A 27,772-nucleotide genomic window follows, 5' to 3' on the forward strand; every position below is an offset into this window, starting at 1 on the left:
CCTGGGGAGCTTTGAGAGATTCCTATGCCTCTGTCTTACCCCTAGAAAGTCTGATTAGTCTGAAATGTAGCCTAGACTTTGGACAAGGTGATTTTTAATACACAATCAGGGTTGAGAATCATGAATATAGGTGGTTCTCAAACTTGACCATGCATCAGAATCACCAGGAGAATTTGAAAAACACAGATTGTAGTGCTCCTCTTACAGTATCTACTTTCAGTTGATCTTGGGTGGGATCTGAGACTCTGCGTGTCCACAAGTTCCCGGGTGATGCTGATGCTGTTGGCTTAGAGGCCAGACTTTCAGGCTCTCTTGGGAGGTGTTGAAAAGTAACTCTCACTCGTTGGTCTTGTTCTCATCTGCCATTTTAATTTGGGGACTCCTAAGCTGCAAATAGCCCTGAAGACAGGAAGAAGGAAGGAAGAAACTTGAGATAGCTTTACTTGGTGGAATGAAATGCTCAGAGAGACAGAGGTGGGGGGGGGGTTATCCTAAATATGGTTCAGCATTCCTCCCCTCTTCTTCCACAAGATGGCCTGAGGCTTCCTATCCCAGGGCTGAAGAGCAAAGCTGCTCAAGATTTTGTCATTTCCTCTCCCTTGAGCCTGAGCTCCCACGATCCCTGCCAAGGACGAACAGGCAGCTAGAGATAGTGACAGACCATAGCAAAGATGTGTGACTTCAGCTTGTGGGTTGTCATCAGGGGCTGCCCAGAGAGAGAATGCATGGTTTCACAGCTACTGGTTCTAGACCAGACCTAGAAATTACAAAGGGGTGAAGATGGAGTGAGTGGAGGAAAACAAGTATGAGGGTGACCAGCTTCTAGTGTGGACGGAGCTCCAAATACTGACTGCCTGCTTATTCTGTGAGCGGTGCTGTTGTAGTGCGCTGCGAGCCTGTGGCAGAAGCAGGTAATCTGCAGCTCCTCAAGGTCTGGAACTTGGTTACATGAGTTTCTTCGTGGTGTTTCTCAGGACCAGCCTGAGAGCACACAAACCATCACTTTGGATTTCCTACTCTGTCTGCATTTCTTGTTCATGTGACTCTCAACTTGCGAGAGAGGGTGGATGGGTAGGGTCGCCGTTTGGGCATCCAGTGTGCTGGGGTTGGATCTCAGTCCTGTTGCTCACAACTTCCATAAGCTTGGTCAAGTCTTGTCACCTCTAGGTGCCTTAACGGTAAAGAGAGAACAATGATAGTACCTATTGTGTAGATTGGTCACAAGTGCTTAGCACAGTAGCAGGCACGAAGTGAGCCCTCAAAGAGTGCTGGCTCTTATTATTATAGCATGCTGATCAGAACTCTTATTATGGAATATAAGCTTTATAAGCAGCATGTTCGTAAATCAGCAAAGTAAGATCTATCTTGTTCTTTATGAAAAATAACACCAGGTAACAGCAGAAGGAAGTTTATTTTTAAGAATGGCTTCAATAAGGCATTATGCTAAGCAAAATAAGTCAGAGAAAGACAAATACTGTATGATAGCATTTATACGTGGAACCTAAAAAATAAAACAAACTAGTGAGTATAATCAAAGAGAAACAGACTCACAGAGAGAACAGACTAGTGGTTACCAGTGGGGAGAGGGGGGAGGGATAATAAAAGGGTGGGGCAGAGAGAGGCAGAAATTATTGGATGTAAGAGAGACTCAAGGATGTATTATCCAACATGGGGAATATAGCAAATATTTTGTAATAACTAAATGGAAATTACCCTTTACAAATTGTATAAAAATAAACAAATTTAGAAAAGGATTAACATATATCTGGGGGGGGGGGAGAATGGCTTCAATAAAGATTGCCAAGACCTCATTTACAAGAACTTCAGGAAATATGTTGGGTTCAGTTGTTCACATGCATTGGCCCAGTTGCCACTGAGCATTTTTATCTACAAATAGTCATTGACCCTGCCAAAATGAAGAAAAAAGATCAGGTCATTGAATGAAAACTCACTGAAATGAAATGATTTCTAGGAGCAGTGCAAATAAGCATGAACAACCTTAGATTTTTCTTCAGCACAGCTTGTTAGAGCCTGTGTACACATGTTTGAAAAGTTATTTTCCAAGAAGCTTGAACAACAGTTTCAAATCCAGTGAGAAAAGGGTTTTAATTTAGTCCTCTTAGCAGTGGTTGCCAGAAGGGTCAGCTGAGAAATTTTTGTAATGTGAACATCTAAGCATTGCTTTCAACTGAGTGCTCACACACTTTCTAAATGCCGGATTGAGAAACCCAAGAGCCAGCTGTCAGAAGAACTGATAATGGGGAAAAGTCATGGGACCCTCCTGCAGCAAAATAATCCGACCATGCTTCTCTTTTTGCTCTGCCTCAAAAGAATCAATGGTGTCATGAGAAAGAGGGAAGAATCTTTGACCTGAAGAAGAAGAGGAAAAGATGCTTATCAAATCTAACTATGAGAGCGTGTGACTCTTCTGTTGCTGGTTCTGATGGGAAGAAGCAACTCAATGAGCTGAGAAGAGGTCAAAGAAAAAAGAAGTCTTTGGCCCTCAGCTGGCTTCAGATTGTGAGTTTAGATCTTTAGATCAGGGTTTTTCAACTTCCCGCTGTGGATATTTGGGGCCGGCTCATTCTTTCTGGTCGGGCTGTCCTGGGCATTGTAGGACGTTTGTCAGCGTCCCTGGTCTCTCCTCGCTACATGCCTGTCGAACCTGCCACTGCTCTCTGCTGCTGTGAGGATCAAAAATGCCTCCAGAGATTGACTGGTGTCCCCTGGGGGGCAAAACGACCCCCAGTGGAAAACCACTGCTTCAAATCTGACCGAGATCAGAAGATTTGGAGCAGCGCTCCCCAGGTTATAGGGAAAACCAGTTTTGAAAAAAATTTCCCATCCCTTGTAAACCAATACGTTTTGAAACACAATAAAAATGAGTAACTTTAAAAAAGTAAAGTAACAAAAGGACATAAAATACAAACCAAATTTTTTATGGTTAGACTCAAATGAAATAAAATGACTCTGTAAAGTCGGCAAAAAGGTTTCCAACTGCTTACTCTCTGTTTCTGTACTTACCTTACGTGGACCGGTAAGGAACAGTAGACTGGCTCAGTCCCAGTGGTACTAATTTGGAGCAAATTAGACTTAAAGAGAGAGGAAAATGCATTAAATCAAGTAATATTTGCAGCACAGTAAGAAATTATTCTCAAGTCTTTATATTATATCATGATCAACATTTTAAATTATATGATTTAGGTTAGCTTTAGTGGTTTTGTTGGTGACTTCTATTTAATTTTTTAAAAAAATAAATGCCTTTGGAAAAGCATGATAATTTATAGCTGTTACCCATGGGAAAGCTGGCAGTGAAGACTCCCGCTGAAATACAGCGTTTGTATTTGTACTTGTAGTTAGTGCATCATTTCTTTGGTTCATTCATTGATTCATTAATTCAACATGTATTTGTTCAACAACCCACAGTGTACCTCCCAGGCATTGGGCTGGGCCTTGGGGATCCAAAGATGAATGAGGAAGAAATTCCATCTGTGAGGAGAGGGTACTGGCATTCTGAAACCTTTCTGGAGGAAGTGATACCGAGTAGGACCCAAGGCATGAACAATAATTCATAGGGCGAAGCAGAGGAAGCTGAGTGTAAATTTCAGGCAGAGGGTACTAAATGGGAGACAGTCAGCAGTTAGTCAGTCATGACCCTTCCAGGGAACTGAAAGTAAAACGTGGCTGGAGCTGAGAGTAGAAGCGGAGGAGGCAAAAGATGATGCTGTAGAAATAATGCAGGGATCAGATCGTGACGTCCTCGTCAGCCCATGCTATGCCAGGCATGGTGCTAAGGACCAGTAGCACTAGCATCAATTGGGAGCTTTTTGGAAATGCAGACTTTCAGGCCCTCCCCCGAGATCTGCTGAATGAGAATCTGTATTTTAACAAGAACTGCAGGGGAGACTTAGGCTCAGTAGAGTCTGAGAAGCACTGTTCTGAGACATATGAAGGCTGAATTTTTTTATTGGAGCCTTTATCCTGAGGGATACAGGTAGCTGTTATAAGATGTTTAGGCACTGGAGGTTGGCTAAACTAATATCCCCAGGCACTCTTGCCTGCCTTTGCCATCGGTGCCAGATAGGTGAGCATGTAGCTCAATATTGACTTGCCTAGACTCCCTTGCAGCAGGAGGAAGGGCAGAGCACATCAGTGGAAATCTACTGGGGTGATTTTTTTTTATTGAGGTATAGTCAGTTTACAATGTTGTGTCAATTTCTGGTGTACAGCACCATGCTTCAGTCATACATGAATACATACATATTTGTTTTCATATTTTTCACCCTAAGCTACTATAAGATATTGAATATATTTCCCTGTGCTATACAATATAAACTTGTTCATCTATTTTATACATACCAGTCAGTATTTGCAAATCTCGAACTCCCAGTTTATCCCTTCCCACTCTCCTCCCTGCTGGCAGTCACAAGTCTGTATTCTATTTCTGTTTCTGTTTTACGTATAAATTCATTTGTCTTTTTTTTAGATTCCACATATAAGTGATATCATATGGTATTTTTCTTTCTCCTTCTGGCTTACTTCACTTAGAATGACATTCTCCAGGGTCATCCATGTTGCTGCAAATGGCATTGTTTTATCATTTTTTGTGGCTGAGTAGTATTCCATTGTATAAATATACCACTTCTTCTTTATCCAGTCACCTGTCGGTGGACATTTAGGTTGTTTCTATGTCTTGACTATTGTATATAGTGCTGCTGTGAACATTGGGGTGCAGGTATCTTTTTGAATTAAGGTTCCCTCTGTATATATGCCAAGGAGTGGGGTTGCTGGATCATATGTTAAGTCTGTTTTTAGTTTTTTGAGGAATCTCCGTACTGTTTTCCACAATGGCTGCACCAAAGTGCATTTGTACCAGCAGTGTAGGAGGGTTCTCTTTTCTCCATAGCCTCTCCAGCATTTATCATTTGTGGACTTTTGAATGATGGCCATTCTGACTGGTGTGAGGTGATACCTCATTATAGTTTTGATTTGCATTTCTCTGATAATTAGTGATATTGAGCATTTTTTCATGTGCCTATTGATCATTCATATGTCTTCACTGGAGAATTGCTTGTTTAGATCTTCTGCCCATTTTTGGATTGGGTTGTTTGTCTTTTTCTTATTAAGTCATATGAGCTGTTTATATATTCTGGAAATCAAGCCCTTGTCAGCCTCATCTTTTGCAAATATTTTCTCCCATTCTGTAGGTTGTCATTTTGTTTTGCTTATGGTTTCCTTTGCTGTGCAGAGGCTTTTAAGTTTAATTAGGTCCCATTTATTTATTTTTGCTTTTATTTCTATTGCTTTTGTAGACTGCCCTAGGAGAACATTGCTGAGATTTGTGTCAGATAATGTTTTGCCTATGTTTGCTTCTAGGAGATTTATTGTCTTATGTTTAAGTCTTCAAGCCATTTTGAGTTTATTTTTGTGTATAGTGTGGAGGAGTATTCTAACTTCATTGATTTACATGCAGCTTTCCAGTTTTCTACTTGGGTAATTTTTGAGAAAGCTACTGCTTTCCTGATTAAAATAACAGCTGAGGCCAGCATATCCCTTTGCTATTTCTTTCTGCCTTTAATGAGGTTGTATTCCTGGAGCCGTGGCTGCCGTCTTGATTATGGGAGAAAGGCCAGTGCCAGGCTTGACTTGTTGGATTGTGGCACCAAAGCCAAGAGACACTTGGGTTTTTGTTGTTGTTGTTACTTGCAACTGAAAACACTCCTGTGACTAGCCCCGAATGACAAATCATTAATATATCAGTATTGTGTTTATACAGCCACAAAAATCCAAAACAATGTTTGCTTAAATGAGGTTCTATATGTACTGCACTCACATAGAGAAAATTCAGCAATATGAAGTCTAGGCTAGAATGAAAGTTCCTTACCACAAAATACCAGGAACCCTGTTTGTTATCTTTGTCATTTTCACTGTGTGACTTCTGTCCTCATGATTGTTGCTGAAATTCCACCCATCACTTCTGCACCCCAAGTCAACTGACCACTTCCTAATTTTAAGGAGCCTTCCTTGAAATCCCATGCCATACTTCTACATACAGTTCATGTCCAGGACTTGTTACATATTTACCCTTTGCTGTGAAGGAGGCTAGATGATATATTTTTTTTTCTGGGTTGCCATGTACCAAACTAAAAACTAGAACTCTATGATAGAGTAAGTGGGAGGAAGAAGATTTTTGATATCCATATCTCTGTGGAAAATTCCATCCCAATCAGGTTTGCATTTCAGGACGATTATTCTGATAGCGTGGAGAGCAGGTTGCAGGGAAAGAAGACTGGAGGTAGGCAGACCAAGGGATGAGGCAGTGGAATATTCTAAGGCAGGGGTTGACAAACCACTGACTGTAAGCTTAATTTGGTCTGCTGCTTGTTTTTGTAAATAAAGTTTTATTGCAACGTAGTGAGGTCATTGTTAGACATTGTCTGTGACAGTGTAGAGGGAAACAACCATTTTCCACTCTATCTTTTGAGTTCTCAGCTGGGAACCCTGTAATCAAAGACAGTTGAATAACATGTATACCTCCTGTGTACATGGGAGAGACCCAGAAAAACTGAGTAAAACTCCCAGAAATGGCTCAAGCCACCACTGTAAATATCATCTTCAGCTGAAGATGAAAGAAAGATGTTGGTGAGGAGAGGGAGCCAGTTACAGAAGGTGGGCAGGAGGAGGAGCACCGTAAACAAGGGTCAGGTTATGCAGATTTAAGGGGGTGCCTCCTCCATTGATAAGAGTTTCTAGAGTTTTAGATCATCCTTCTCTTCCTGGTACAGAGAGAGCTGCGGGGAGACATTAACAAATAGAGATTTCCTTAAAAAATGGTAAATGTCCTTTTCACAAAGGTAACTTCTACCATGTTTCCAGAGAGTCTCCTGTGTCTGCTGTTTCTCAAAAAAAATTCAACTCAAAATAATCCTCATGCCAAAGAGGCACATTTTAGGGTAGCGTATTCTGTTCCCTGTCACCTGCTTTCTCTCTCTGACAGCAGAGTTGAGTAGTTTAGACAGAGGTTGTGTGGACTTAGAAACCCTAAAATATTTACTGTCTGGCCCTTGACGGAAAAACTGTGCTGACTCTTGCTCTGGAGGAGTAACAAGTAGGATTGCAGAAATCAGACATTTTCCAGAAGACATCGAAGAGGTAGAAAGGGCAGGTGATTGTTAGATGTGGGGGATTAGAGGCAGGCTGGAGCTCTGGCAGAATAGTCCAGAAATCCTAAACAGTACCCAGGTCACTGACCTAGCAAACGCATGTTTACATGGGAGCATTCTCGTGCAGCTTCAGATTTATTGTTATTTATGGTCCATTAATGAAAGAACCAAAGAAGTAATTCAGATTTTGAGATCTTGGCTGTGATGAATAAAAAACGAGAGAGGGGACTGGTGCATGCTTGAAAAGGGAAGAGAATGGCCATGGGGACACAGGGTGTCTGCAACGTGTCACAGGCTGTGCTGGAAGTGTATTCGTGCTGCTGGGTAGTACCCAGTGACAATTCTTTTAATTTGGTTTTTTGATGATTGATAGTTAACGTTTTTTAAAGTCTCAAAAAATTATATAACTAAGTCACGCTTTTTAATTTTGTTTTGTATCTTTATAAATTTCTTCTTTGTCATTGTATGATGTTCGCCTCGTTTGGGGTCCTGTTGAAAAACAAAATTCAATTGAGTAAAGTTTAAAGATCCTATTGGCTTTATTCAGTGATTCATGCCAGGCAGCATCCCATCTAGCAGAGAGAAAGGAGTTCCGAGGAGTTGTACGAGGTGAGAGACTTTTAAAGGCAGAGGGGAGCAGGAACAAGGAAGTTACACTAGGCAAAAAAGTGAGTTGGTACGGCAAGGTTACTTTCCTTTAGGGGACGGCAGGAATCTGTTAAGCAGATGACCTCACCAGTGCTGACTGGGCGATTTCAGAATTGACAGGTATATGATTCCATTTTGGGGAGAGCCGAAGCTGTAATTAAGTCTTGGTTTGGTGACGTGGGCCTTAGCATCAGCAACTCCATTTTGGGCCTGCTGTCTTGTTTTTAACAGTTCAAAACCATTCTGAGGATTTATAGGAGGTGCCTGGATTTGTACAGACATGTGTGAATTTCAAAGGTCCTGCATTCCCTAACCTGGAGAGAGAAATCCCTGACATAATATCCTGAACGACCCACCACCTACTCAAAGGACTTTTTGAGCCAAGAGTCCTTTCTAGTACAACCCAGCACTTTCCTCACATGGGAGGAAGGAATCTAATCTTTCTGTTGGCAGCAAAGCCTGCGAGTTGCTGCTTTTGTTCAGTGGCTCTTTGTAGATGCAAACTTGCCCTTTTACTCTCACGAGTGGCAGGCAGGGTTGCTACACCACACGAAATAACTCCTCCTTCGCCATCTGCCTTCCAGTGACATTTCTTGGCTTTAATCATAATCTAAAAGCTCTGTCCTTCTCCCCCATCCTGGGAATACTTGGTAGCTAACCCTGGATTCAGGAATCTTTTTTTTTTTAAATAAAGAAAAAAATAAATAAAATAAAGAAAACTAAAGGAGACAAATTAGTAGAGTTATGGGTTATCTAAAGTAGCTAAACAAGAAATGGAGTCACTTGGCAGATCCAGCAATGCAAAAATCCACTTAATTAGCGCCCAAAGGAAACATACTTAATTGGAGGGATTGCCAGGAGAGAGTTTCACTAGCGTTTTCTGTTTCCAAGGACCATCTCATGTGTTAGAAAGTTGTAAATGGCACCTGTTGAGGTGTCTCTTTTATAGGCATTCTGGAGAGTCTCAGAATGTTGAATAGTTGGTCCCCAGAATAAACTCTGTTTTGCTAATGGGTTTTGAAACGTTAAATGAATCAATTAATTCTCAGTGGAGCATTAAACATCTGAATTCATTTTGCAAAGCTGAATATCACAGTAATTTTTGAAATGAGAATAAACACAGAGCCATTTATTACTGGTAATCACACCAGCAGTTCTAATGACTAGACCCTGCCAAATAGAGGTTGGGGCATACACTGCATTTTTTTTTTTTACCATGCAGGATGAGCCCTGCGCAAGGGGTGTGCTCCCACCAGTGTGGAAGAGGGTAATCACTTGTGTCCTCAAGACCAGTGCAGAGATGTGCTGGGGTTTAGTGTCCTAGGATGTTTGCCCTAAAGCAGTTTTACATTTTCATTCATGCAACAAATATTTATTGAGTGCCTCCCCTGATTCACATGCTACATTTCCAGGATGAGTTTTGTTAGAATAAGGTCAACTGTTTTCCACATTAGCCTCTTAGCAATTTGTCTCTCCTGTCCTTCTGCCTCTGTAAAGTCCACACTCTATAAACGGTGTACTTCATCAACCAGTGCCCAGCAGGACACATCTGTGCAAGTGGGAAGGAAAGAATTGACAGCTGATCTGAAGTCCAGCTTTTCTCACCCTGGGGACACAGCAGGGACAGGTGACCTGAGCAAATCTTGTAGACTTCCTAGCTGGATGTCCTGATGATATTTGCTAATGGGGAGTCCTTATCTATGGAATGTTTATGTCAGGATATACCAGGTTTGTATAGGATTGCTTATGGTAAATGTACCTGGAATCTACAGATTTCATGGCCAGCAGGAGAATGTCAGTGTCATCCTTTTAATTATCAGAGTATAAAATGAGTAAGTTTCACAACAAAAATAGCTCCTTTTGTATAAATGATACCCCATATGTTAAATCTGGGTGGGACCACCCCATCTGAAGGCTATGATTCCCCGAGGATAGAGACCGCATCTTATTCCTCTTTGTAACACTGTGCCCAGCATAGTACTCAGTCCCTAGAGAACACTCAATGAATGTTTAATTCATTTTAAAGAATATGCATACATAACATAACCCACTTATAAACGACCATGAACTATTTAACTAGCACAATCCATAAAAAGATTGCAATAGCTTCTAACCACAACTGTTGGAGCCAAGGGAATGATGAAAAGTCAAATAAAATGGGAGAAAGAATTTTGGAGCAAAAGATAGGAATCCTTTAGATCAGTGCTTTTTAAACTTTAATGTGCACATGAACCACCTGGGATCGTGTCTACATGCTGCTTCTGATGCAGCAAATTCGGAGTGGGCCCTGAGATGGTCTTTTGACCCAGGTGCTTGTGAGAAATGCAGAATCTCTGGCCGCACCCAGTCCTTCTTAATCAGATTCTGGCTCACTTTTCATAGATTGGTTTTTGTTTTTGGTTGGGGGGTGGGGAGGTAATTAGGTTTATTTATTTATTCATTCTTGGAGGAGGTGCTGGGATTGAGCCCAGGACCTTGCATGCATTCTGCCTCTTGAGCTATAGCCTCCCTGCTTCATAGATTTTTTTTTTTTAGGATTTAAAAAAATATTTTATATAATGTTTTATATATGTCTAAGTTAAGTGTATAAACATAGCCTGAGTAAGTACTTTACATTAAATTTAACATTTTCCCTAAATAGATAATATTTTATATGATACAGAGCCATAAACCTTTTTTAAAATGTTCATGTATACAGAATTATATTATGAATCATCCTCGATTTATGACATACTTTTGCCACTGATCCATTCAGAACCTATTTTTAATTAGTCTGTTAGCTGGTTATTTTTAATAAGGTAATAAGTATCTATAAAGCCACAACCCAATACAAAAACTCAGATCTTGACAACAGTTGACATCTACTCATATGTACTCTGTCCATCCTTCTCCTCCCTCAACTAGATGTAACCGTCATCCAAAATTTGGGTTCATTGTTCCTTTGATTTTCATATATGTATGTGTATGTATATGTATATATAATTTCATATAAAATATATACATATACATTCTTTAGAAGTATATATCTCTATGTAATATATTTTTAAAACTTACTATTTTTCACTTTGCAAATAGAATGTTATACTCTGTAATGTTTTAGACATTACTTAAATATTTTCTTTGATATTATTGCATTATCATTCATCTTATTGTTGAGTGTAGCTTAATTCCTTAATTTTGCTGGTGTCTTAAAATAATTTCATTGTGTGACTATACTCCATCTTTTTATCCATTCTCCTGTTGATGAACATGTGGGTTGTTTCCAAGTTTTTGCTACTGTGAATACTGCCACTAAGATGTGTCCGGTTGCACATGTGCAAGAGCTTCTTTCTGGTGTAGACTTGGAAGTGTTATGTACTCAGATCACAGTGTAAGTGGATGTTTTCAGGATATGATAGTAAGTAGTTTTCTAAAGTGGTCAAAACTATTCCCACTGGCACCAACTATAGATTCTTGATTTCTTCCAACCCACTTTTTGAAAAGGACCAGAGAATCCTGTTGCTCTCTCTCCAAGGTTACCAGGTCCTACTTTAGAAGTGATATTTTCTTTGGTGCCTCTGTATCTCCTTCATAATTGATTGGCTTTTCCAAGCTTATGGCTGAAGGGCAACAGAGATTTCTATCCCTTGTACCTTCCTGAAACCATACAACTGTTAACTTGTAGTCCATTTGATTCAAGCACTGTTTGTTAGGGGCTGCCTGGCCAACAGTCTAATACGATTACGCATAGTGTTTACTGGAGGGCAGGAGAATACACTATTGAATAATGAGTCCTGTAGGCAAGAAAAGGCACATGGAAATTTCACCTATAATTGAGTCAAAGGACATTAGATTCAATAGATTTAGAAAGATGTACCTGGGGTAAGTAAAATGTACCTGTGTGTAGGGAGCTCACAGAGTCAGCCACCTTTTTTCCCCCTCCCCTAAAACCTTCATTAAAAAATGTATGTTGATTTTTAAGCCATGAAATGGAAGGGTTAATAGGTACAAGTGGCAAAAGATCGGTGCCAGCGCCATTGAAATTCTGAAGAAGAAAATACTACTGGCATGAAGTGAAGTAGTCAGCAGAATTTCTGTCTTCAGAGAAACATCAAGATGCGAAAGAAAACTCAGAAAGAAAATGCCATTAGCAGAGAGAGAAGAGGGCAGGCTGAGAGGAAAGGATTATATACAGTTAGATCCAAGTCTGCCAATTCTTAGAAAATGCCATTAACTTTAAATATACTTAAATTGAATGTCTATAATGAAGTCCCCTAAGTTAGGACTCTTGTAATGCCGATGAGGTCTATTTGAATTTGCCCTTAGTGATGGAAAGCCAACAAAAATGAGTGTGTTTCCTGGAGGTGATAACTGTCTGTGGGCCATGAACTTGGGCCCAAAGTCATGTATGGGTTGGCTGAAATCCTGCCGAGCAGAGAGCAATAATGGCTGACTTTTATGATGAGCTTCCATCTCGGCTAGTCGCAGACACCTTTCACATATTTGACTGATACAGCAAGATAAGAGACAAACAATGGTCCAGATAGCAGTAGGAAGGAAGGGGGAGTCAGTCTGCAATCTGGCCACGCCTCAAATACGGACTAGCTAAAGGGGGAACATCAGACATGGAAATGCAAATTCACAGAAAGGTCTTTGAGATCGCACACGGCTTTGAGTTAAAATACACACTCTGCCATATTCAGTAAATTTTGCAAATGGCATGTAGAAAATGAGAATCTTAAGATCGATGCCGGGCTTAACGGTATAGATCTCTGTATTTCTACGTGTCATGGCATTTTCACTTCGAAGCCTCACCTTTGGCTCTGACTTAAATTTCTGCCGCCAGCTGGGCTTACAGGCATACAGGATCCCTTAGGTGTCTGTTAAAATTCCCAACACAGCGTTTTCCAAAGCGTGCTCTCAGGACACTTAGTCCCTAAATAGATCGCTTGAAGAGAGGATTCCATGATTATAAAAATTGGAGAAATACATAATATTCTCAAAGATTTGCCATGCACATTAGTACACTAAAGATGCTGAGAAATTCTATGGGGGAAAACTTCAATTTTGTTTAATACACTGTTTCTCAAAATTCTATGACAGTGGAAAACATTTGGCCCAGAGCAAACTATAGAATTAGTATTTTAAGGGATCTTCTGGGGGGAAATGCAGACCTATGGAGAGAGAAAGCAGCCCTTGAGAAACTGCTGAGGCATGATATTAATGGAGCCGTAGTCGTCTCTGCTGTGATGTGAGTAGGGTAAGAAAAGCAGGGGGAAGCTCCCTGCTCCTTCAACATTTGGGTGAGCCCAGACACGGTCGTGCTCTAGTGAGTCCATGATGAGTGACAGGAGGAATTCTGTCTTTGTGAGTCTTGGAAAGACAATGGGTCTGCTGACCTATAATACCTATCAGGGCTGCAAACCAGTTATTCTAGGTTCTTGGAGAACAGCCACTGTCTCTCTGACTTGAGATTTTTTCCTACAGCAGCAAGTTACATAATTTGCCTAAAGCTGTGCTAATTAATTGAGGTACATGGGGGAAAAGGCTAGAAACAAGGAAGGGGAAGGCTGGCCTCAAACTTCAGAATAGTCTTTTTCTTAAAACCAGGGAATTAATTCCTTCATCAAGTAGGCTCCACCCATGTGGCAGGGACGTTGCTAGGGACTTGATAGTGAATGCCGTCCCTTCCCTTGTGGAGTTTATGGTCTAAGGGGAGAAAGGCAGTAATAAAAATCATAGAAATATCTAACTATAAGCAGCAATAAGTGCTATAAAAAAACATGGTGTCATGGGAACATCTGATAGTGGGAACTGACCAACTACATATCCTTGGAAAGAGAGAGGCCTTTTTTTTTTTTTGAGATATCGTTGACATACAACATTATATTAGTTTCAGGTATAAAACATAAGGATTTGGTATTGGTATATATTACAAGATGATCACCATGATGAGTCTAGTTGACATTTATCACTACACATAGATACAGAACTTTTTTTCTTGTGATGAGGTCTTTTAAGATCTACTCCCTTAGCAACTTTCAAATTTACAATACAGTATTATTAACTATAGTCACTATGCTGTACGTTTCATCCCCAGAACCTATTTATTTAATAACTGGAACTTTGTACCTTTTGACCCCTATACCCATATTGCCTACCCCCACCCCCCAGCCTCTACCTCTGTGCTCTGTAGTTATGAGCTCATTTTTTTGGTGGTTTTTTTTTTTTAGGATTCCACAAATTAGTGAGATCATAGGGTATTTGTTTTTCTCTGACTTATTTCACTGAGTGTAATGTTCTCAAGGTCCATCCATCTTGTCACTAATAGCAAGATTTCTTATTTCTTTATGGATGAATAATATTCCATTGTGTGTGTGTGTGTGTGTGTGTGTGTGTGTTACATTCTCTTTATACATTTATCCATCAGTGGACACTTAGGTTGTTTCCATGTCTTGCCTATTGAATGTAGTGTCACAGTGAACATGAGGGTGCGTATATCTGTTTGAATTAGGATTTTCGTTTTCTTTGGATCATGTGGTAGTTCTGTTTTTAGTTTGAGAAACCCCCATACTGTTTTCCATGGTGGCTGCACCAATTTACATTCCCACCAACTGTTCACATGGGTTCTCTTTTCTCTACATCCTCCCAATACTTGTTATTTCTTCTCTTCTTGATAATAGCCATTTTAACAGGTGTGAAGTGCTATCTTATTGTGGTTTTGATTTGCATGTACCTGATGATTAGTGATGTTGAGCATCTTTTCATGTGCCTTGTACATGTGACCTAGGGAACCTGGCTTACTGGCCATATGTATGTCCTCTTTGAAAAAAAAGTCTCTTCAGATCTTCTGCCTATGTTTTAATCAGATTTTTTTTTTTTTTTTTTTTTTTTTGCTACTGAGTTGTATGGGTTCTTTAGGTATTTTGAGTATAAGCCCCTTATCAGATAGTATGATTTGCAAATATTTTCTCCCATTCCATTGGTTTCCTTTTCATTTTGTTGATGGTTTATTTTGCTGTTCAGAAGCTTTTTAGTTTGATGTTGTCCTACTTGCTTATTTTAATTTTTGTTGCCTTTGCTTTTGGTGTTAAATCCAAAAAATTATAGCCAAGACCTGTCAAGGAGCTCACCCCCATGTATTCTAGGAGTTTTATGATTTCAGGTCTTATATTCAAGTCTTTAATCCATTCTGAGTTAATTTTGTCTGTGGTGTAAGATAGTGGTCCAGTTTCATTCTTTTGCATGTGTCTATCCAATTTTCCCAACATCATCTACTGAAGAGACTTTCCTTTTCCCATTACATATTTTTGGCTTCCTTGTCATAAATTAATTGACCATATTTGCATAAGTTTATTTCTGGGCTCTCTGTTCTGGTCCATTGATCTATATATCTGTTTTTATGACAATACCACACTGTTTTGATTACTGTAGCTTTATTGTATAGTTTGAAATCAGGGATCATGATCCTTCCAGCTTTGTTCTTCTTTTCCAGGATTACTTTGGCTACTTAAGGTCTTTGTGGTTCCATACAAATTTTAGGATTGTTTGTTCTATTTCTATGAAAAATGACATTGGAGTTTTGATAGGAATTACATTGAACCCATAGATTGCTTTGGGTAGTATGGACGTTTTAACAATATTAATTCTTCCAATCCATGAGCACAGAATATCTTTCCATTTATTTGTGTCTTCTTCAGTTTCTTTCACTAATGTCTTATAGTTTTCAGTGTACACGTCTTTCACCTCCTTGGTTAAACTTATTCCTAGGTATTTTATTCTTTTTGATGCACTTGTGAATGAGATTGTTTTCCTAATTTCTCTGATAGTTCATTATTAGTGTACAGAAGCACAACAGATTTTTGTATGTTGATTTTGTATCCTGTTGCTTTACAGAAATTCATGGATTATTTCTAACAGTTTTTTTGCTGGAGTCTTTAGGGTTTTCTCTATATAGTATCATGTCATCTGCAAATGGTGACAATTTTACTTCTTCCTTTCCAGTTTAGGTGCCTTTTATTTAATTTATTTTTGCCGTATTGCTCTGGCTAGGACTTCCAATACCATGTTGAAGAAATGTGGTGAGAGTGGGCAGAGAGGTACCTTTTATGAGCAAATGATAAGCTGAGAGCCACCTTGAAGAGATGAGGGTGGGAGGTTGTGATGGGGGAAAATTCCAGGCAGAGAAATGGAACCCAGCCATAAACAGCAAGAGAGAGGTGGAAAATGAGGCCAGGGAGGTAAGAAGGCCCAGATCATTTAGTAATTTGTCAGGCCAAGTTAGGAAATTTAATCTTGGGTCAAGAGCTATGGGAGCCACTTGAGGGTTTTAATGTGGGGAGTGATCTGATAGCGTGTTCATTTTCAATGGGTCCTAAATATCCCTGACTATAATATGAAGAAAGGACTACAGAGGGTCAGAGGGGAAGCCCAGACACTGCCTGGGATTGTTGCAGAAGTTCAGGTGAGAGATGTTGTGGATTAAAGAATGGGGATGGTAGTGGAGAGGGAAAGAACTGGAGAGGGGAGGGGCCCTGTGGGATCAAGGATGAAGGTCAAGTTTCTAGCTGGTTTAAGTGTGTTACCATGAAACTTGGTTCTGCTTGCCCGCATGCAGTAAAGACAATCTACTTATACCGGCTTGTAGTGAAGGAAAGTACAGCATTTATTGTAGGGTGCCAAGCAAGGAGTATGGGAAGCTAATGCTCAGAAGACATGACGGCTTTCAGGGAAAGGTTTTTAAAGATAGGGTGAGGTCACGGGTGCCTGATCAGCTCATGAACATTCTTCTGATTGGTTGTTGATGAGGTAATCAGGAATCAACATCATCAGCCTCCTGGTTCCGACTGGTCTGGGCGCTATGTGCTTGTGGGCGGCATACAATTAACTTCTTCCACTTGCTGGGTTTCAGTGTTTGCAAAACAGCTCAAAGATATGGCTCAGAATATTAGCTATAGTCCCTGAGCAGGAAATAAAGGTTCTTGAATTTGTTTAATGGTTAAACTGTTATTATTTTGTCTTGCTTGACTGTTTTCTGCATTTTCTCACTTCTCTGGTTAAATTTGTTCTTTGGAGCTCGGGAAGGGCCTAGAAGGCTAAAGTTTTTCTACAAACAAGAGGCAGCAGAGGACAGAGAGGGACGGTCTGGCCCAGGAGGGCTCCATAGGGTTCTGCTCAGGTTACAATCCCCCTTTTCCTTGGTACTCCTCAATCTTGAGGGAGAACAGGTGAGGAACAGGAAAAAGAATAAAGTTTTGGTTAGAGAGGTTAATCAGAAACTTGGCAGAGGGACTTGGTTTTCGGAGGACTCTGTTTCACATGGATGGAGGGTGGTACCATCCATCGAGATAGGGACTGGAAGACTAGGTCTGGGGGAGAATCATGAGTTGTTTCTGACATTTTGTCATGTACACCTGCAACTGCTGAGTTGATGGTGGATACATATGTTTAGACCTAGAACAGGAGGTCTGGTTAGAATATCCAAGGGTTAGTGGTTTGCTGATGCTAATAGTAGCCCTGAGTGTGGAGGAGATAACCTATGGAGAGAAAGGAAAGCCCAGTTCTAACTTTAACATCTTGTAGACTTTGTGGAGGAAGATGGGTCAGTAAAGGACACTAAAGCAGGAGAAAAGAAGAGCAGGATTTTGTTGTCTCAGAAACCTAGTGTTTGATACAGCTGAGTACTGCTGCAAGAACTCACTTCAGATTCAGGCTGGAGCAAGTCCACTGGATGAAGTGATAAGATTCCTCAAAAGACTAGGAATAGACTTACCATATTACCCAGGAATCCTGCTCCTGGGCATATATCCAGAAGGAACCCTACTTCAAAATGACACCTGCACCCCAATGTTCATAGCAGCACTATTTACAATAGCTAAGACATGGAAACAGCCTAAATGTCCATCAACAGATGACTGGATAAAGAAGAAGTGGTATATTTATACAATGGAATACTACTCAGCCATAAAAACTGACAACATAACGCCATTTGCAGCAACATGGATGTTCCTGGAGAATGCCATTCTGAGTGAAGTAAGCCAGAAAGAGAAAAAAATACCATGTGCGATTGATCATATGTGGAATCTAAAAAAAAAAAAAACAACAAAAAACCAAACAAAACATAAATACAAAACAGAAACAGCCTCATAGACATAGAATACAAACATGTGGTTGCCAAGGGGAACAGGGGTGGGAAGGGACAGACTGGGATTTCAAAATGTAGAATAGATAAACAAGATTATACTGTATAGCACAGGGAAATATATACAAGATCTTATGGTAGCTCACAGAGAAAAAAAATGTGACAATGAATTATATATATGTTCATGCATAACTGAAAAATTGTGCTCTACACTGAAATTTGACACAACATTGTAAAATTATTATAAATCAATAAAAAATGTTAAAAAAAAAAAAGGTCATTGCTGCACCTTAGCAAGTACTGTTTTGCTGGGGTGACGGGAATAGACACTAGAATGGAGTGAGCCAACAGGGGCGAGACGCAAGTGGAGATGTGATGAGGACCCTTCGTAAAGAGGTTCGTCTAAGAGGAAGACCAGATTTTAGTCCTGATTTTGGTCCTAGCTGTGTGAGCAACCTCTCTTACATCTGGCCCTCAGCTCTTAGAATCAAGATGGTCCATTCCACTGTATATAGCATGAGAAAAATGAGTGTTTTTCTTTCATTCATTCCCAATTCTCTTGTGTCTCTTAAGAGAGTCTTATTGATGGTGATTCTAGTTTTAAAAACACAATACATATATTTATTATACTACATGACACCACTCCCCAAACAAGACACTTCATCTGGTGTTAGAAAGAGTTGGACTCACCAAAATATGGGTTACTGTGTCCACCTCTATTGTCCCACCTTCCTAATGAATTTCCAGGGGAAATTCTAACTGTACTCAATTCTACTCTAAGCACTGACTTTAGAATACAAGTCTTCTTTAAGACACTCGTCTATCTTTAATGACTAAGATCTTAAGTGGTTTAAGAGATCTCAGAGCAGTAAATAGTGAATTGCAAGGAAGCTTTGCTTTTTACATCAGTTTCCTTTTAAGCAACTTATTACTTCAGTCACAAAAAAAGAAAGTAAATTTTGCTAGACTGCATCATACTATTGTAACCCCCTAAGAATAACCTCCACCCTCTCTACCCCCATAAAAGGAAGTAGCTGGAGTCAGAGTGCTGGAAAAGTACCCAAAACACATTGTTGACATTTAGTGTTTGAGAACAGCAATTTGGTATTTGACTCAGGTTTCTCAGGCACATTTGCCTGTTAGTGAGTGAAAGCCGTTTAGGGCAAACTTAACTGCAAACAGTAAGCTCTACTGAACAAATCTGTATGACAGTATTAGAGTGAGGGCTTGCTGCAGAAAAGAGAGGGGTACTGGAGTGGGAAAGACAAACTGCTCACTTCTTAGTTTGTTATATTCCCAGACACTGCAAAATGGGATGGTCATAATATTAGGAGTTTTGAAGTTTCTTGAGTCAGAAACAAGAATATATACATACATAGAAGGTGAAATTAAATCTGAATTTGTGGGCAATAGCAAATCCGTGCGGAAGGAGTTTTGGGTGACTTACAAAAACTAGTGAGATTTTTTAACACACATACATCCATAGCTGTAGAATCACCTGAACATTTGCAGGGGACTTTCTGGCATAATAGAACTCAAGGCACTGGACTTGGATCCCAAGTAAATTGGACAATAAATGCTGGGAATTACGATGCAAGTCTCTGTAAGAAATGATTTTTTCCTTTCTTAGTTTCAGCCTTTTCTTGTAGCTGTGTTCACAGAGCATATATATGTCCAAGAAAACTAATTTCAACAAACGAACTGAAGTGAATGGATTATTCTGAAAGAAAAGGAAAAGTTAAAAAAAACCCAACTAATTGTTTTTTCACTAGAGCTTCGTTTACAAAAGCACACAATTACTGGAAGTCCTCTTGGCCATAGCACGTTTAACTCCTCGTGAGAATGTTTCTCAAGTGTTGTTTTTTTTTTAATGATTGAATAAATGCTTAAAATAGTGGTGACATACTTTCCCTTAACAGATTATTTATAAAAGTGTGAATACTTGTGTGCTGTGAGACTGAAGAAAGCCAACTAGGGTAGAGACTTCCTGTCCTCCACGCCTACCGTTTGGTGCCTGACAGAGAAGTTCTAGTCTGTTTCCTTTTATGTGCAGGACATCTGTGAATTCAGAGAAGTCCATTTGATTGGGTAAGATTGGGTTCAGCTTTCTGACCCTCTGTTTCCTGGTCTGTAAAGTGAGGGACCAGTTTGGATGAGCTTGCAGGTCCCACCCAACATGCACCCTCTATAACCCTTTCCCCTTGAGTGAGGGCTGGGGCTAGAGCATGTGCTAAGACAGCACTCCAGTGATGTAGGTTAGCTTATACAGCAGAAGGGATTTGCAGATGGAAGATTCCTAATCAGTTACCTTTGAGTTCATCAAAGGGGAGGCTATCCTGGGCGGACCTGATGAAATCAGCTGGGCCCTTAAATGGAACTAGGTTCTTTGTGAAAGAAGAGATTTCAAGTGGGAACTGCCGTGTTGTGAACTGCCCGCGGAGGAGCCCACATAGCAAAGATCTGGGAGTGGCCAGTAGGAGCTGAGAGCAGTCTTTGGCTGATAGACAGCAAGAAATTGAGGACCAAAGTCCTACTGCCACAAGGAAAAGAGTTCTACGAACAACCTGAAGGCCCTTGAAAGTGGATCTTTATCCAGTTGAGCCTCCATGGAGGATGCAGTTAGCTGACAGCTTGATTTTAGTCTTGTGAGACCTTGACTGGAGAACCCAGCCACGCTGTACCAGGCTCAACCCATGTAAATTATGAGGTAATTTGGGTTAAGATGCTAAATTTATGGTAATTTGTTCCATGGCAGTAGAAAACTTAAATGATCTGATTGTGTTAAACATATGACTCCTTGAGGTGCCTAGACTATGGCTGAGACCACTAGCAGCAACATACCCTACTAGATGCCCTTCTACAGAGTGATGGATAAACCTCTTAGAAGGTTGATGCTGCATAACAAAGCCCTCCACCCACGTAAACAGTACATTAACCTGTACGTTTCCAAGCTATTTCAAAGTAAGGTCTGTCTGGAGCTTAGAATACAAAGAAACTTGCTTTTCCAGCCAAGGGTCTTGAGCAGTTATTTGTGTTTTTGTCACCTCTGCTTCTCAAGTATTCTACCTTCTCTTTTTCCTCTACTGCTGTTTTAGGGTAGGTAAAGTTCTCAGACCTGTCCTTTGAACATTTGAACCTACTACTCAGACGTGGCAGTTCTGAGTGGTTATAACCAGCAGTGGACTTGGGAGATGAGTTCAACTCTTGGCTCTGAAACCAAGTAGCCGTGTGACTTTGGGAAAGGGAATTATTTCTCAGGCTCTTGGCTTCCTTATCTGTAAAACAAAAGATCTTGTGATGTATTCCCAGGCTGTTGAGACAATGGAACATGAACAACTGGTAGTTTCAAAGATCAAATTCTAGCTCTAGAAAGACTTGAAAATGGGCACAATCTTGTTCCTATGGGTCAGGGAGATGTTCCTCTATAGTCTGGGCAATTGAACCAGTTGCCTCAAATATTTTAACCTGTGTAAGGCAAGAGTTTTGCTTTGCATGGCAGGGGATATGAGTAGGGTAGGGAAGAGGATCTTTGAACTTTACAGGGAAGTAACTATATTTGTTGTTAAGGACAAAGTTATTATTAAGATGTGAAAGATCCTACATGATATTTTTATTGACTTGTTACAAATATAAGGGGAAACTGTGGTGGGTGGGATACTGCAAGATCAATTCCGGGTGTGAGTGTGGTGTTTTGAAGGGGTGTGAGTGTAATGGTGGAAGGAAACATCAAACCAAGTCTTCCTCAGACTGGTAAGGGATACTCCACAGGATTCAAGGACGCTGATCATCCTTGGAATACATATATCCCTTGACCTGGGCATGAGGATTGAGTGAGGTACCAAGAAAGCAAGGGTTGGAGTACAAAGCAGGGAAAAGTCTGGAGAACTGACAGTTGGCTTTGAATGTGGTGGGATATTGAGGAAGATCAATCCAAGTGTGAAAAGTTCTAGGGAGCCGGGATGGACAGTGGCGGAGGCAAGGGTAGCAAAGGTGATTGGCTTCTCCAGGGCCGCTTTAAATGCATCGTTTCTTCTTCGTCTGGCATTCATCCTGTGACATAGTACTATGATGATCAGACTTAATGAGGGAAAAGGAAACTGAGGCTGAGAGAGGTTAACATTCTCAAGTCAGATAGGTAGTGAATGTCAGAGAAGGGGCTGGAACCCAGGCAGTCTTCGTTCAGAGCCCTCACTCCTGACCACCAATGCCTCAGATGGGACAAATGGAAGGACTTCAGTCTTGGGCAGGGAGAAAAGGGGAGCCCTGTGCTTCTGGGGACCCATGTTGTTCCGACGTCAAGAAACCTCAAGTGGCTTCTAAAATTTAGAGGAGAAAGAGCTGAAGGTTGTTCTAAAGTAACCGAGCCTTCTCTAGCTGGAGCTTTCCCCACAGGAGCTCTTCTGTTTCCTAGAAAATCGTGTCTTTTAGGAAAGGAGGCCACACCCTCAGAGTCCTGGGTAGGTGCGGTGCTTCCTGGTAGATCACGGGTCTGTCTTTGTAGCTGTACTCTGAATTTCACCCATGCAAAGGGAGAGGAGAGGTTTCATATCTCCACCTCTTTTTCAGTTTGGAAGATGAACCTATTTGGTCTATTTTTCTGGAGAATTAGCTGCCATTTGGGAGTTGTGTCCTCCAGTGGTGAGGGGACCACACAAACAATCCCCAGGGCCATTTCCATCAGCATCCGGGGATGCCCTGCCACCCCTCCCCAACCACACCCACGCCACGCCCCTTGCCCAGTGCTCTGGTGCCTCCGTGCAGGGGCCACCTTCCACGCACCCGGCAGCCAGGTGATTACTTCTCATCAGCCTGCTTCCTGCCAGTCAGGCAGGCAGGTGTGTAGGTACTAGGATTGCGGGATGTGGGGCAGCTCTAGAGATGGATTCCACGGTGGAGCCCCCAGGCACTGGCTATGACAGTGAGGGCAGGCTAAGTCTGGGGAAAACGGACAGCTCCAAGGAACAGCCAGACCCTGAGCCGGGGGCAAGGAGAAATGGGCCACACCAAGGACAGGTTCATCTGATGACACAATTGTACCTTTGGAAGTTTGTGGTTCCGTCCTTAGAAAATAATGTAAATAAAGCAGGACGAGAAGAAATCAATGTGATCTTTGAATGGTCAGAGTGAGCCTGAACATTGATTTTTTTTTTTTAAGATGCTTTATCAATTAGAGACCAGAGGTTTTTCCTGATGATATTTATTTCATAAATGTAATTATTTTTCTAAAACATATTAAAATAGAAAACATGTTCTTTAGATCAGTTTATACAAAGAAAATACCAATATAGTAATAAAAATACTGAAAATATATGAAAAGCACCAGAACATTAGAGAAATTACACTGGCAACAATTCTAGGAATATATTTTTTTTTTTTGCAATTGTACAATAAAGTGCTATTAAATCCAGTCAAAATTAGTGGCAGGATATAAAAACAGTTATGGTATATTATGAAATTTGAGGCTAGGTTTACCAGCAATTGGATTTCTAGGCTACTTGCCTATAATGATATTTCATTAATGTTTTCATGGGAACTCTATGAATTTCCATTCCAAAGTGAAAACAATTTAAATCTAAATGTTGGTCCTTGGTAATTTGGTCATGAACAGGTAATGACATATTAAAAGATAAAATTATTAATCATAGAGTACTCAAAATAATCATACAAATATGATTAAATAAAATCAAATGACAGAATAAAATCAAATGTAAATATATGTGATTAATCAAGACAAGTACAAAAGTTTAGATGCCTTTGATTTTATAATTTTCAGTAAATTTTGCTTAGTCACATAATAGACACACAAATGTTAACAAGATATGATATTAAATTCAACTGGCCAGACATCAGGGAAAGACATTTTAGCGAGTCAAAGTAATTTTCATGTGAAACATTAAAGGGACACCGTTAGGACAATACATTTCCAATTTTGACTAATTATTTCTTCATTTATTTTCTGAAGACCAAAACACACACACAGATACTTTGGGATTAGCTTATAATAAAGCCAGGAATCTAACACAGAAGGCGAAACCGCTGTGCACACAGACACAGGGAGATACTACGGACAGTACTTAGGGTGGCCTGCAGTCACTTTCGCAGCTGGAGTTGGCAAACTGAAACAGAAAAACCCAAATTAAGACAAAGTATCAGACCAGTGTCCATTTAAGGTTTTATTTCCTAGACCAATTTTGAAGGGGCTCTAGTATATCATTCTTCGGAGCTCAGTTTTGGAATCATCAAGTTCTCAAGATGCAAGTCGCCAATACTACACCTCGGAATAAAACATTCTCCAAACGTGGCTCAGTCACAACTCAAAATTTATTTTAACAGGCAGACTATGTTTTTTTTTTCTTTCATATAAAGTCGATTTACATGTGAACCAACACGGACTGAAAGTGGGTATATTAAAGAGAAAACCAACTACATCCGTAAGCCTCTGCTCTGGCAGCGTGTGTCATTTTAGGGGTTTAGGAACCATCCTCAGCGTGACTGTGGCGGAGGCAGGGCGTCAAGTGAATCAGTCAGCCCTGCTCTGACGGCTCTACAGTTGGGCACTGAGTTCTGTTTTTCACTCTTAAACGGAGAACTGACACTCGAGTTTCGATGTTTTTTTTTCATCCTTAGAGATACTCCAGTCTTTTGTCAAGTTCCCTTCTCATGGCTGATTTTAAGGACGTGAAATGGAAATGAATTATATTGCTATGCATCTCAAAGATTAACTTTTCAGAACATTTTCTCTAACTCCTTTCATTGCGAAGAGAGGGTGAAGATGGTACACTGGAGAATCAAGCCTTTATATTTATAATAAATGAAGCAGAAGGGTCCGTGTCCAGCTATAGAGAGTAACGTGAACCTGCACACAAAAGACTGTGGGACTGGAGAGGTCTTCCTTCTGGACGTTCCTAACAGAATTCAGAGAAAATCCAACCAGACTTAGTTTCCCAAATTCTCCCTAAATGAGAGTGTGAGTGTTCATTAAAAAGTCCATGATTAATAAAAGGCAGGCAGGTAGGCCGTTAGGGAAGACGGATAAGAAACAAAGGCTAACTGTGGTTTGGCATCAAGTAGTTGTACATTCCAAAAGGGCATGGACGAGCATCTGTTAGTAGTTCTCCAAGTTACAGAGTCATGGTGACAGAAATTACTCTGTATGGGTTTGCAATATATGTGTTCTTCTATATACATAGTATAGAAAAGCTAAATAAGTTGGCTCAGCTATCATAATTCTGTCCAAAAAAAAAAGCAGATTACATTTTTTGGCTGCAACAAAGCACATTACTTTGACTTTTCCGTTCAGCTGACATATATATACACGATAAAACAAGCTTTCAAAGTATCCAGATCAAAAGGGAAAAATAAATATATCTCAACTATTAATTCACACGACAGATAATGCCTTTACTTACTTTCCTAACTACCTATAGTCTCTTATAATCAACTTCTTCAGTGTTTCCTTATTCTAACAGTTTATTTTCAAGACGTTCCAGTTCCCCTCCTAAATGTCATACATTTCCTCGGCGGAAGCACAGATGTGCGACACTGTCAGCGTGGTGGAGAAGCTCCGGGTCTTACTTTTTCCAGCTAATGAACGGAAGAGCCAGATTTGCTACGGAGCACCACTTCTTTAACTGTACAACAGATAGAAGAAAGAGATGACTAAAGCAAGCGAGAGCACGGTTAAGGAGAGCAGCAGCTGCTGGAACCAGATACAGCGCTGAACTTGGTCTTCAAGCTTCCTATTGCTTTCTAGTAAACGATTGAGCTAAAGAGGGAAAAAAGGATGAAAGATTTGTGTCAGTAACACAGTACAGTACTCATAGGAAGGACAGACAGGAATATTAGCAATCCCACAAACATTTACAGGATAGAGTCCACCTACTCTGAAAGGCTGGGGGCTGGAAATGCAACGAGGAATTAGATTTGTTTGGTAAACAGATGTGTATCTGTTTAGTGTCATTTTGAAAAGGTCTAATTTTCTGGCTGCGAAAGGAGCAAAGCAATCACTTCCTGGAGGTACTGAAACCAGCTACTCAGAGAGCCCCTCCATCTTTTTCAAATTTACATGTACTATGTGGTACCTTTTCCATGAGATCAAGTTCGTTGATATTCTCCAAAGCACTATGTGCTTTGCTATACGGTGTCCAGTCCACATCCGAATAGCCAGAGCTTTCAGAAAGGGAGTAGATCTCCAAGAGGAACCCACCACTTACCATTTCTGCTCTGGCTTCTTCACAAAGGAGAGCTTTTCTGTTGTGTCTATGCGAAAGGTTTTCCTTATGTCAGTGGGAAAGAATGGAATTCTTATATTGCTTAACATTAAAAACTTGTTTTCGTTAGGAAGAAAGAACACTTACTTGCAGATACAGATCTTCACTGGTTTTATCTGACATGTTAAAAGCATGGTCTTTTAATGTAAGAGTGGTTGGCTTACTGCTCTCAACAATATGGCATCTTAACCTATGAAAATCCAAAGGAAACATAACTTCTTAAAGGTGTTAATGAGATAAACAAGATTATACTGTATAGCACAGGGAAATATATACAAGATCTTATGGTAGCTCACAGAGAAAAAAAATGTGACAATGTATGTATGTTCATGTATAATTGAAAAATTGTGCTCTACACTGGAATTTGACACAACATTGTAAAATGACTATAACTCAATAAAAATGTTAAAAAAAGAAAAAGAAAAAAGAAAACAAAGTGAAAAAAAGCTGAACACAGAAGTGTATGTAACAGAGGTGAAAGTACTCATTCCTCTCCCCAGATATACCTAAGGGAGCAGCTCAGTGTGTATTTATTTTTGAAGGGGAGCAATCTGCCACCCCAAAATACACGTCTTTGGCACAAGGTTTATCTTGAGCTGGTTTATCTGTCTGAAACAGCAGACACAGGAAAAGCTCTGAAAACTGAGGAGACGTTACCCTTCTGTAAGAGACGTTTACAGTTACAAGGGGAATCTCTATTTGCAAGGGTGTCTCCCTCTGTACCAGGAAGAGGAGACATCTCTAGAGACTCCTATCAATGGAGAAAGGCCCTGACCTAAATCTGTACAACCACCTTACCTGTGTTTTTTGTGCTTTTCCTGATATCCTCCGATAACTGGCTCCCTCCCTCCCCAACAACATCTTTTACTGGAGACAGTATTTAAGGTGGTGTCAAGGGCCATTTCAGGGAGTTTTTACTGTTCCTGGGTACCTCTCAAGTATACAGGAGGTATGCATACTATTAAACTTCTGTTTTCCTCCTGTTCATCTGTCTATGATTAAGGGGGGATGGGGTGGGGGGGGGGTCTCGGCCAAGAACCTAGAAAAACAAAGGGAAAATTACTTTTCCTCCCTGACAGTTTGGCAACCTACTGTGCGACCTGCTGAGATGCCATATTTGCTTGGGAACCTGCTGATGGGCTCTTGGAAAGCTGGCAGGAGCCAGAGAAGGGTAAGAAGTCTTAGCAAAGTCAGCTCTCCTGGATCTCATTCTGGTGCCAGGTTGAGAGAGGAAAGTAAAAATTCCCCCTTGTCTCTTCTTTCCAGATTTCGATTAGCAGGAGAAAATATCCGTGTAAGCTAGTCCCTTAGGTATAGTGACTTTGGTAGCGATTTTTGTTATGAGTGCTTTCCTGTTGATCCTCTTTCCTCCCAGAGATGGTCATTGTTTTCTTTTGTCTCTGTCTTTTGTGGTGTTTGTCATAAGGAGAGCCAAAGGACAGATGAGCTTTTCCTCTTGTCTTTTCTGTCTTGCGAGCTTGGCTTTGTAACCAGTGAGAATATTCTCTCTGGTTCTGCCAGCTGGAGGGTGCACGTGTCTGCCTGCATCTGGTGACCAACTGAACAGGCTG

General features: G+C 40.5%; 1 protein-coding gene and 1 long non-coding RNA gene across 7 annotated transcripts in view; one reads left to right on the forward strand and one right to left on the reverse strand.

Moving 5' to 3' along the window:
* The window catches only part of LOC135320289 (uncharacterized), a 52,086-nt gene that overhangs the window by 20,029 nt on the left and 4,285 nt on the right, over nt 1–27,772 (forward strand). The gene's annotated exons all lie outside the window — the stretch shown is intronic.
* The window catches only part of MOSPD2 (motile sperm domain containing 2), a 45,267-nt gene continuing 40,607 nt past the window's right edge, over nt 23,113–27,772 (reverse strand). For 2 of the 6 annotated variants that reach the window (XM_064483403.1, XM_064483398.1), the window contains 2 exons: nt 26,289–26,391; nt 24,230–25,696 (listed from right to left, as the gene is read on the reverse strand). In XM_064483403.1, the coding sequence (XP_064339473.1) occupies nt 25,559–25,696; nt 26,289–26,391 (241 nt within the window). In that variant the 3' untranslated portion in view covers nt 24,230–25,558. Of the gene's footprint in view, nt 24,048–24,229; nt 26,191–26,288; nt 26,392–27,772 lie in introns of those variants that run through there. The other 4 variants (XM_064483402.1, XM_064483400.1, XM_064483399.1 and 1 more) reach the window with 4 other exon arrangements.

Source organism: Camelus dromedarius, chromosome X (assembly GCF_036321535.1).
Source record: "Camelus dromedarius isolate mCamDro1 chromosome X, mCamDro1.pat, whole genome shotgun sequence".
Taxonomy (NCBI): domain Eukaryota; kingdom Metazoa; phylum Chordata; class Mammalia; order Artiodactyla; family Camelidae; genus Camelus; species Camelus dromedarius.